This window comes from Neophocaena asiaeorientalis, unplaced genomic scaffold (assembly GCF_003031525.2).
Source record: "Neophocaena asiaeorientalis asiaeorientalis breed wild unplaced genomic scaffold, Neophocaena_asiaeorientalis_V1.1 scaffold70, whole genome shotgun sequence".
Taxonomy (NCBI): domain Eukaryota; kingdom Metazoa; phylum Chordata; class Mammalia; order Artiodactyla; family Phocoenidae; genus Neophocaena; species Neophocaena asiaeorientalis.
In genome coordinates, this window is record NW_020175410.1 from 12,476,433 (window position 1) to 12,488,184 (window position 11,752).

The following is an 11,752-nucleotide window of genomic DNA, read 5'->3' on the forward strand; positions in this document are numbered from 1 at the left end:
TTCCGCCCTTCTTTGTATCTGTGCCCTTTACCACGTGACTCTGAAGCTCCCTCATTCAAGAGGGGGCATCTATTGTCCTTTCCTTTGAATCTGAGTTTGTCTTGTGTCTTGCTTCGCTCAACTGAACAGAGTGGAAGTGATGGTGTGCTTGTTCTTTCCCTAGGCCTTAAGACACTGTTTTTGCTTCCACTCTCTTAGAACCCTGCTGTACTATGACAACAAGCCCAGGCAAGTCTATTAAAGGATGAAAGTCACCAACTTTGCCACAGCCAACCCCTAGCCGAAACCCACTGACTAGTCAGCCCGGAGCTGATCCATCAACTGACTACAGATGAATCAGTGACACCCACCAAGATCAACAGAGCCAGGCCCAGATAGATTGACTGGTGAACTCAGAAACAATAATAAATGCATTGTTTTAAGTCACTGGATTGGGGTAGTTTGTTGCCCACAATAACTGAAAAGCATTTTTAAAGACTTTCTATCAATGACAGTGTACCCAATTAACTATAAGTTCCTTCTGTCCTTGCGATATAAATTTGATAAATGCCTTCTTAGTTGGCCAAGCTGAACTCAGTAAGTGGAATTCCTCTTTCTTAGTTTAATACCACAAATTCTTTTCCTTCACTTATGCTACTGTGTCTCTTTCCATGAAATGTTCCCAGAAGAAAAGGTAGAAAACGTCCTAGGTTTACCCTCATCATTCACTTATTACCCCTCCTTTTCTCGGACACTTAATCCACTTACACTTTGCACATAAAATTGGCTTCATTAAGTAAACTCGATAACTGTCACCACCACTTGTCTCGACTGCCAATTCCTAGAATGCAGGCAAAATGTTGGCAGAACTTGTCCATAGAGTATCATGTTTACAGGCCCTTAATCCGTTTGTCAAATCAAATTAAAATGAATGGTTTTTAAATGTTTGAATTACTCCCTGCTCCAAATGAAAAAGTCCAAATATTAATTTATTCTCTTATATCTGTTTTTATATTAAAATAATATATGTAGATAAGAATCAGTTGAAAACCCAATCTTTCAACAATTACTTAAAACAATAAAAGGAAAGGCAAGTCTGGACATGGGCAATTAAAGAGCAAGTGCATCCTTGTTGTATGTTCCTCATTAATACATGACTTTAATTATAAAAAGGAAACATTTAGCAACAATGGTCTTTGAACTGTTCTTAAGTAATCAGTGAACTATATCAGTATTTATCAGAGTTTTTAGATGATGTTTTCAAAATATTTAATATCACTTTAAATGTTTCTCTCCTTTCTTGTCTCCCTTAGATTGAGACACACCCAGGCTTTAATACTATTCCAAAACACCCAACAAGGCAAGACCAACTCCTTCCCCTTCCTTCTCTGTATTGTGCCCATCAGAGCTGTGAAAGTCGGAGTAACTACGCCAGGTCTGTAGGATGGATAATTCTTTATATATTTATATTTAATCGAATTATTTCCAAATGGGATTTGAGGGTGTTTGCTGATAAATACTGATCATCATCAATACATGAGGACTTTTTATGAATTTAAGGAGCTCTACTCACAACCTAGACAATCAGACCCATTAATTCCCAAAACAACTCTGTGATGTAGGTCATTTACTTCGTCTGTCTCAGGCTGGCTGTAAGGAAAGGTTGAGATGACACAAGCTAAAACCTATGGCTACCTTTACTAAAGAAAACTCAGTTTACAGAGACTGAATTTGATGACTTCGTTGAAAAGATTCTTTGGTACCTATTCTTTAGGGGTATCAGTTCTCCAGGGGTATCACTAATAATTTTGGTATTTGCAAGAAAGTCTTTATAGAGTCTGATTTATCTCTTCTTGGCACTCTACCATAATTCATGTAGCTTCTATCAGATAAATTCTGGTACTAAACAGAGACATTATATTATTCAGCAAAAGAGCAAAGCTATTTGATTGTATAATTAGAATTCATCACTGTTATAATTCAGAGTTGTGATATGATTTTAACAAAGCAAAATTCACCCCTTTGATAAGTTAAAATTGTTATGCTAGGCTGTGATTACAAAAAAAATCAACCAACCAATCAACCAACAAATGTAAACAATTAAAATAAGTGACGATAAAACTCTATGTCATACACAGGGCAAAAATTTCTGACGCTATAGTAGCTGGCTACACATATGCCAAAAGCCACCTCGGAAAATTCTTGAGCTAATAATTCTTTTCACTCTGAATATGTTTTGGCTTCTAAAAGAGAGTACGATTGCATAATGTTTAAGGCACAGTCTCTGTTTTGCTAGTTACACTAGCTATATGATTTTGAGTGAATTATTTACCCAATACATAAGGTACTTGTGAGAATTAAAAGACATGATCTATGTAAAAAGCTTACTCCAGTGTCAGACAAATATTAAGCACTTCATATATATAAGCTATCAGCATCATCATCATTTATCACCATCATCATAATCATAATGCAGGGGACACGGGTTTGAGTCCTGGTCTGGGAAGATCCCACATGCCACAAAGCAACTAAGCCCGTGCGCCACAACTACTGGGCCTGCGCTCTAGAGCTTGCAAGCCACAACTACTGAGCCCCCGCATGCCACAGCTACTGAAGCCTGCGTGTCTAGAGCCCGTGCCCTGAAACAAGAGAAGCCACTGTAGTGAGAAGCCTGCACACCACAATGAAGAGCAGTCCCAGCTCGCCTTAAATAGAGAAAGCCCACACACAGCAACAAAGATCCAACACAGCCAAAAATAAATAAATAATTAATAATAATAATTTAAATGTAATCATCATCATGCCATCATCAGCATCACCACTGAAAAATACAAAACATACTTTCCTGTTTATCCTTAGAGATCATAATATACTCTGTCATTTCCACCTATATCTGAGTAAGTATAATTTCTGTAAATTCCATGATCTTAAGGGTTTTATCTAATTCAATACTGTACCCTTTAGGCCTAAACCAGTGCCCTGTACATAGAGGGAGCTCCAAATATTTTTGTTGTTGAATAAATAAATGCATACGTACCTTTACATATTTGTTAATATGGATTATTTTTCATGACTGTAGAATTTTACAAGGATCTATTTCCTTAAGTGTAACTTTTGCACAATAACTTTGGAGCCAATTTCTGAAATTTATAATCCACCTATTTTAATCCCTCCCCGTCCATTTTCATGTTCAATGAAATTATGTACTCTTTAATATTAGATTTTATTCTTTGTTCAAAGAAAAAGAGGTCATCGTTTAATGCGTGTGTGAGCCAAAAGGAAAAGGAAGCAATGGCATCAGTGAGGCTCTACATTCTCCCAGTGTCAGTGAATGGTTTTTAATGGTCTGTGGATTCCTCCCTTCAGATTGAGTGTAGCTTGACTGGAAAAGGTGTTGAGGATGTCCTGGTCTTCCCTGGTTAGGACAGCTCAATGCACAGAGTACGGTATGAGGTTTCACCCTAACAGGAGAGGGCCCCCACCACTTTCCTTCTGTGATCTTCCCACTCCTTCTATTAAATCAAAGATATCTTCTCACTGGTCCCTGCTCTCCTAGACTGTTCTAATAGAAACAGGGGCTTACTTCTCATTGATCATCATCCTTCTAAGACTCAATTAGAAGAGATAAAGGTGGAGTATAACTATTACTGACTCAATATATTTGTCTTACTTGGTGGGATAAGCTTAACAGATCAAACTCTATGATGATTAGTCATATCCTGTGAACTATACAAAACTTATTACTGATTCATATGATATTAATACCCAATTATACTTACTTTCAAAAGGCTATACATAGAAATATGAATTTTGCTCTATTTTAAAATTACTTTTATTTTTAAACTAGATAATATATTTGCAAGATCCCCAAATCAAAACTTTATACAAAAATATACAATGAGAAATCTCCATCTCATCCTTTCCCACCTGACTGTACCCAACATTGGCCCTAATAGGTAGCAATTTTTATTAGTTCCCTGTACAAACATCCAAAGTTTATTTAAACAAATAAAAGCAGATGCAAATAGGTATAATATAATGTGCTCAACATGACTAATCATCAGGCAAATGCAAATCAAAACCACACTGATATATCACCTACACCTGTTAGAATGGCTATTATCCAAAAGACCAGCAACAACAGTGTTGGCGAGGATGTGGAGAAAAAGGGACCCTTGTGCACTGTTGGTGGGAATGTAAATTGGTGCAAATAGTACAGAGCTTCATCAAAAATTTAAAATAGAATTGCCATATGATCCAGCAATTCCACTTCTGGGTATTTATCCAAAGAAAATGAAAACATAAGCTTCTAAAAATATATGCATTCCTATGTTCATTGCATCATTATTTACAATAGGCAAGATATGGAAACAATCTAAGTGTCCACTGATGGATGAATGGATGAAGAAACTGTGTTATAGATATACAATGAAATTATTATTTAGCCATATCAAAGGAAAGAAATCTTACCATGTAACAACATGGATGGACCTTGAGGGTATTATGTTTAGTGATATAAGTCACACAGACAAAGATAAATACCATATGATCTCACGTATATGTGGAATCTAAAAAAAAAAAGGAAAAGAAAAGAAAAGCAAACTCATTTATACAGGAAACTGATTGGTGGTTGCTAGAGGTGGGGTGTTGAGAGAGTGAAATAGGTGAAGATGGTCAACGGGTACATGAAAATCTGACTGCAAAAATCACAGGAAATCAAGGAAGTGCAAATTTAGACAATAATGAGATACCAGTTTGCAACCAATATACAAAATAAATTGTCTTGAAATACCAAGTATGGGTAAGCTTCATACTGTTAATTCTGCCTAGAAATAGAAAAACCAATTTTGCTAATATGAGTTCATAGAATCTAAGTCTCAAAGCACAAAGCACAGTAACTCTTTAATCAGATACTGAATGATTACAGAACTAGATATGTGGGAAGAAATTAAACCCATGATTTAAATTCTACTTAACAAATTCCCACTTACTGAAGGTTACTTTTACAATATATCCAAATACACAGTTACCATATTTTTTCATTTTCTTCCTAATGTAAGCTAATACATTTTTAGCAGCTGAACACTCTAAAATCAAGAGGATTTTATTACAATTCTACAGGTTTGCTGATTTACTATGATGAAACAGTGAGAAAAAAACATAATTAGATTTAGTAGAAACATCTGTGAGATTGGATATTTATTAAGGAAAAAACTGAAGTGGGCTGACTAATTTGTCATACGGTTGAAAGTACATGAAAAGCAAACGCTAGGACTTGGAGGCATACATGACTGAATAGGTGAATGTGACTCACAGAAATTCAGGATCAGCCTTGTAAGCCACAACTCTCAAGAAGTTAGGGGATACAGGTGCTGACTTGGCCCTCCCTGAAGGAAACAAATGATTTGACCTACCTTCCCAATAACCAGAATACCAGATGTTTGCTTCCCTATACAACAGAAGAAAACCTTATGACTTGAAAGAAATGAAACAGCTCATTAAAGTAAAACTTTTCAAGCACCAAGGTACTAATCCCATGCCACCTTAAATGTTAAATAACTAATAATAGCAGTACATCCCCAATACTAATTGTTCTATGGTTGTTGGAAAAAATATCTTTACTTTTTTAAACTCTACCATGGAGTTGATCATGCTTTGTGATAAAATTATCCCTGGGCTCCCAGTAATCCCAATTGACGTCAACACTTGGAAAAAACGCAGGAAACTGAAGGAAATCGTTCCAGCTCTTGGTTTGCTATAACCTGCTCTTTCAAAGGCCTGGGGTATCTTGTTCCTTCTCTGAGAGGGGAAGGAAGGTAATTTCGGAAGCAGGATGCTGATATACTTTAGGAAGCTACTAGAGGTCACTGGCACCTCTCTGGTTTAATAAGGTACACCTATGCATATAAGCAGGAGAAAAGGCCTCCTCGAGGAGAAACCTGGGCTTCCATGCCACACTGAAAATTGCAGGGCAAGTTAGTAACTAAACCCATTTCAGCTGGAGCTAACCTGTCACGGTTTTGCTTGTCTTTCTTTTCACTTTAACCTGGCGCAATTTGCATCCAAAAAAACAGAGGGAGAGGGGGAAAATGCTCAAAGAAAGGAAGAAAGGTCCTTTTCTTTGAGGTCGTGCTGCCGGTGCCTTCATGAAAGACTTGAGCAGGCCATATACTTTGTTGTTGGTTTTTTTGTTTGTTTTTTTCCAGCAACAGAGACATCAATGGTTTAAAGAACGGGGGAGCTTACATGTCTGAAGCAAGGTCCTGGAGTGACACCTCACCGGATACTGCGGACTGCAGGCAGGACGCGACGGCAGGAATCTTCGCTCCGGGGAAGGGCGTGTGGGGAGGGGCCGGTGGAGGGTGTGCTGGGAGAGGTTACCAGTTATAGGGGAATTGACGTCAGGCCGGCTCATTAGTTACCAGGGAAACCAGTAGAGGGGCACGCCCCTCACAACCCCTTTGCTGATAACAATCACCAGCTGGAGCCTGGGGCAAGGACATAGGAAGGTCAGTCAGTACCCTGCTTAGGGTGTAGGTGAAGCAGGCCCTGGTCTGGCAGCGGATGTACACAGAGCAAGGGAGCAGCCATTTTGAGTGGCCTGACCATACATTCCACACCTACATACCCAGCAGAACCCTTACAATCTTGGTCCACAGCTTTTCTGAGATATCTTTGGGGCCGGGCCATATACTTTGGCGTGCTGCATCCTCAGGCTAAAACTTCTGTAGCTAGGATCCCATGGTGAAAAGTTAAGCTGTGAATCGGCAGAAAGTATTCACACCACCTTTCACCACCAAAGGATGAGTGGCCAGAATACATGAAGAATTCCAACGAAGCAATGAGAAATAAGGCAAGCTAATTTTAGAAAGTGGCAAAAGGTTAATTTGTCCCTTTGGAGAAATAAAGGAGGCGAGCTTGTTCCGGGCCTGCTGGAAGAGCCTGGTGGGCATAGGCGCACAGCTAAGCATCTGTGCCAATGCCCAATGCCACAGAACTGGAGGGTCGCCATGCCAAGGCCTGGCAATCACGTTGGAGATGCAGCTCCCTGCGGAAGGACAGACCAGTGCTGGCCCGCAGGGGGGTCCTCCTGATTCCCAGCCCACTCCCTTTCTCCAGGCCACTATCGTAGAAACACTCTGAACAAAATCTGTATGACGATAAACCGGGAAGTGCTAGTGTAGACGTGGCTTGGCCTGGTTCCTGACTCAAATAATCTGACTCCATCAACTTTAGGAACTCTGCTCACTCAGTTCCCTAATAGTTAATGTTAGATGAAAACATTCCAGGAGTCAGAACTCAGTGCTGTAAACCTCCTGAGATTTGAAGCAGAGAGAGCTGGATCTGAGACCTGATTTATCAAACCACCTAATCTTTAGATACAGGTCCCAAACACCCAAAAGGTTATGGCAGAAGTAGAAAAGGTAATGCAAAAAAACCAACCAAACAAAAAAAATCCCCCAAAACAACTTCTTAAATCACCCACACTCATTTTCCAGAGATAAAACTTTATTTGAGGCATCAAGCAATATACTGAAAGAGGTGAGTCATGCACAAGTGATGTCCTTACTCCCATAATCGTACATTTGATACTCTCTGTCCTCTTAAAAGGGGTGTGTAGTGCGCAAGATGAGAAGCACATAGCTTTCAGGCAAAACCATATCTCTGTGAGCACTTAAGAAAGTCTCCTTTAAATTTTGTTGTTCCTTCTTTAAAAGGCACGTCGGTTTTATTTCAGAAAACTACAACAAACTACTTCTTCCACTGAGGAGGAAGTTTCTCCCCAGAGTTATTTATGAAATAATGCAGCTGCCTTTTTCTTTAAAGGGATTCTTGTCTTCTGGAATTCCTTTCACCAGAGGATCTTCTCCAGAACGTTCTTCAATATAGTTCTTTATTTCTTCAGAACATTTGGACACCTTAAGGAGAAAAAGAAAGGAAAGAAAGAATGAATCAGGTCAGGATTGTTCAAACTTTGTCACCACCCTTCAGTGAAATTAATATAATTGGGTACAACCAGAAGTTTTTAAATGAAACAGAATAGAATAAAAATATTAGAGTACAGCACAGAGCCTATATAATATATATGAATGATATAGTCTATGTAAAATATATTTCTTACTATGGTCAGGGTCAAAAAAGTTTGAAAGTCACTGTATTAAAAAAATTACCTCCAAATGGACTTGAGGACACGGGGAGGGGGAAGGGTAAACTGGGACCAAGTGAGAGAGTGGCATGGACATATGTACACTACCAAATGTAAAGTAGATAGCTAGTGGGAAGCAGCCGCATAGCACAGGGAGATCAGCTCGGTGCTTTGTGACCACCTAGAGAGGTGGGATAGAGAAGGTGGGAGGGAGACACAAGAGGAAGGAGATATGGGGATATATGTATAGATGATTCACTTTGTTATACAGCAGCAACTAACACACCATTGTAAAGCAATTATACTCCAATAAAGCTGCTAAAAGAAAAAAAATTACCACCAGCATTTTCTATCCACTATGCCTCATGATTTCCTTCCTCTGCTGAAATACAATTATGACGTGTCCACCATATTTTAGGAACTGAAACATACTCCACTTTCAATTTTGCATGCTAAAGAACAGATGCAATAGTAGATACTCCCCAAATGTTTTGGGGTGTGACCTGCAAAAAGTCTCACTTACTGGGTATGTGCCAGGTTCTGCAATTTCATAAAATGATAGAAGCATTGGAGAAAGTCTGACTCCGGAGAGGCTAATGTTGTCCAAAAGTCACCCCCATCCCCACCCCATGTTTCTGCTCAGAACTGATCATAAGAAAAGACTTATCGGAGGCTTAGTAGACTTAACTGAGGCTTGTGTTTATGTAAGTAGTTTAAACTTTTTCTGAATGGAGGAAGGATTGAATAGTTTCTTCAGAAACTCCGTTCAAAAGAGACAGTTTGTAAGACTGATTTTTAAAAAAGGGAGGGGAATAAACAAGAAAAAAAAAAAAAAAGGATTACTGTCTTAATGAAGGCCTGCATTAGTAGTAAGAAATTTGAAGTAAAAATTAGAGAAGTTCCAGAAAATTCCAGTGGAGTCCTCCTAAAACTAGGCAAGTGTTCCCATTGATTTTGTAATCTAGATTAGTAATCTTCAAACTGTTTTAATGTTGATCACTAAAAAATGTTTGCATATGTATCCCAAAATGTACATAATTATTTACTTATACCTAAGTGCAGTTACTACTATGTTAATACATCATGTATAATCATAAAATATCAACTAGAAATTATTAAAAGATGAGATTCTAAACTAGCCAAAAATATATCATTTTGCAATATACACACATATCAAATCACTATGTTATATGTCTAAAATTAACATAATGTTTCATGTCTATTATACCACAATTAAAATTTTTTAAAAATAAAAAGTTTAGTGTTTTACTCCCACACCTCAAAGATTCTTGGCACGTCAGGGTGGAGGCCTAGGTGATACAGTTAAAATGTGGCAAAATAAAATCTTTACAAATCTTTACAAGTACCATTCTCTCAGGTAACATCTGCTGTCAATCATTGCTGACATTCATTGTGCAGGCATTTTAAGTGAATTCTCAGAGGTGATGATGTAAGTGTCCATAAGCTGGGCTCTGTGGCCACAGAGACATTTGTGGATAAGACTCATGTTTCCCCAAATTGTATCTGTTCTTAGAGAGGCTTCTTCATTAGGTTTCCAAAAAGATGTGTAACCTCCAGAAGTGAATAATGACTTCTCTGATGCATTTCCTTCCACAGTCAAGAGGATATGTTTGAACAACAACTAGCTAGAGCCAGAATTCAACCTGTGAATTTTGTATCCTTGGCCTGAGCAGAGTACACAGCTCAGAAGTGAACAATTTATTGACAAAATAGTGGACTGGGCATCAAGAAGATATGTGTTTTAGTGTTTTAATAACTGCTCTATCATTATCTCTGGGGTCTTAAATAAAAGGCTGGTTAGCCTCCTCAGGATTCAGGTTTTTTAATCCTTAAAAGTGAGTGGGTTGAATGATCTCTAAGAGCCATAATGTTTTTCTAGCACTGAGACTCTATAATTCAAAGTGCATAATAAAATGCTGGAATCTTATTAGGACGTAGATGCCTCTCCCTCTACCCTCTAAGGTTATCCCTGAAGTTTTCTCTCCCTCTGGCACAGACTTGGGGTTTCTGGAACTGGAAAGCCAATCCAGCAGGGTGTGTCCTAAGGAGTGGAGGGAGCTGGCAGGGAGGAAAGGCTAATGAATGATACCCTTAACTTCCACACAGTCAGCTGCATCCAGGCCCCTGCCCAATTTCTAATTTGAAGCTTGATAACTGGAAGACACTTGTCTCTTTTTTTCCCTATGAGTTCTGTATAGTGATACCAAATATTAAGATATTTCAACTTGGCACAGACAATGCTTTACTTCAATATATGCAACTCTGTTTAATTTGTAACCTCTGAGGTTCAATGCGTGAAAAAAATCTAAGTGATCAACAGGTGCCAAACTGTGGGCTTTGCCATCCACAGAATGGATCCCTTAAAGTTTCAAGAAACAATCCTATGCACTGGGTCCTGTAACTTTGGTTTTTCCTTTAAACACAGCAGTATTAATAAGCCACAGAAACTTTCAACATGTACAAAAAGGACTGTGAACTTCAAAATCCTGGAAGACTAGGGATTTGGAAGTTACAGATTAAATTTGAGAAAAGAAATGTGTAAAGAGTAAAACACAAAAAAGCCTGCACATTCCAAACATCACTCAAAATGTGCCTTCTGAGTAACAAGACTCTTGTTATGAACAGATTTACCATAACTAGAGAAGGAAGGTAAGTGAACGTGTTAACCATACCTACTTCCTTTCCATTTTTTCCTTACCTTTTTCTAGTATTAGACCATAGAGAAATAAAATCAGTTTAAATTTTTCTTGCTGGGGAGAAGGGACTATGTTTCTTGTTGGGGAGAAAGGACTATTTTTCCCTTAAAAAATTATCTATCCAAAAACCTATTCCTGGACTACAGGTTGCCTGATTGAGGAAAAAGGGAAGAAACGAAGGCCTGTATTCCCAGTAAAAACTTAAAGTAAAAATTACAAAGTCTCCAACAAATTTCAGTGGAGACTTCTGAACACTGGGACATATGTTCTAACAGAATTTGTAATCCACTTCAGTGGTCTCTAAAATTTCTAATCATGATCACAAAAAAGAACTTTTGTATGCAGTATAATTATTTGTTCATAAATAAATACAGATACTACTGTATAGGTATTAGTTCATTGTACACACTTACAAAACATAAAGTGGAAATTATAAAGGGATGAGATTTACAAATAAATAAAGACAGATACTGTAATGTTTTGCTCCCAAGCCCCAGTGGACTGTTCATCACACACTTCCTAGAGAGCCCTGAAGAAACTCAAAACTAGGTAATTCAAGACTTACATTGTGATTTTTTTAAAAACCCTTTAAATACCGTTCTTTCCCATTATGAAAAAGATCAAGGAACTAAGTAGCCATCTGCCTTTTCCCTACAGCTTGAGTAGTTTTTAAAACCAACTAACAGCAGGCAGAATTTCTTGTCTGTTCCCCTCATTCTCAAACGTTTGGCTTTAAAATTACTCATGAGATCCTTGCTCTCTCCTTTACCTCCTGTGATTTCCCCACATCAGCTGGCAGTTCCCAAGCACCACCAAAGCCCTTCTTCAAAAGAAGCTGCAGAAAAAAGGAAAAAAAAAACCAAAAACAAAAACCCAAATCATAAAATAATAACTAGAAATATAGTTATAA

The 11,752-nt window shown here is 38.1% G+C and overlaps 1 protein-coding gene across 2 annotated transcripts in view; it reads right to left on the reverse strand.

Moving 5' to 3' along the window:
- Positions 1-7,467: 7,467 nt before the first annotated feature.
- Positions 7,468-11,752, reverse strand: part of GNG11 (G protein subunit gamma 11) — a 4,881-nt gene continuing 596 nt past the window's right edge. Inside the window, exons 2-3 of one of the 2 annotated variants that reach the window (XM_024767070.1) lie at positions 11,612-11,677; positions 7,468-7,898 (exon numbers count right to left, since the gene is read on the reverse strand). In XM_024767070.1, the coding sequence (XP_024622838.1) occupies positions 7,773-7,898; positions 11,612-11,677 (192 nt within the window). In that variant the 3' untranslated portion in view covers positions 7,468-7,772. The remainder of the gene's footprint in view (positions 7,899-11,611; positions 11,678-11,752) is intronic. The other variant, XM_024767072.1, reaches the window with a different exon arrangement.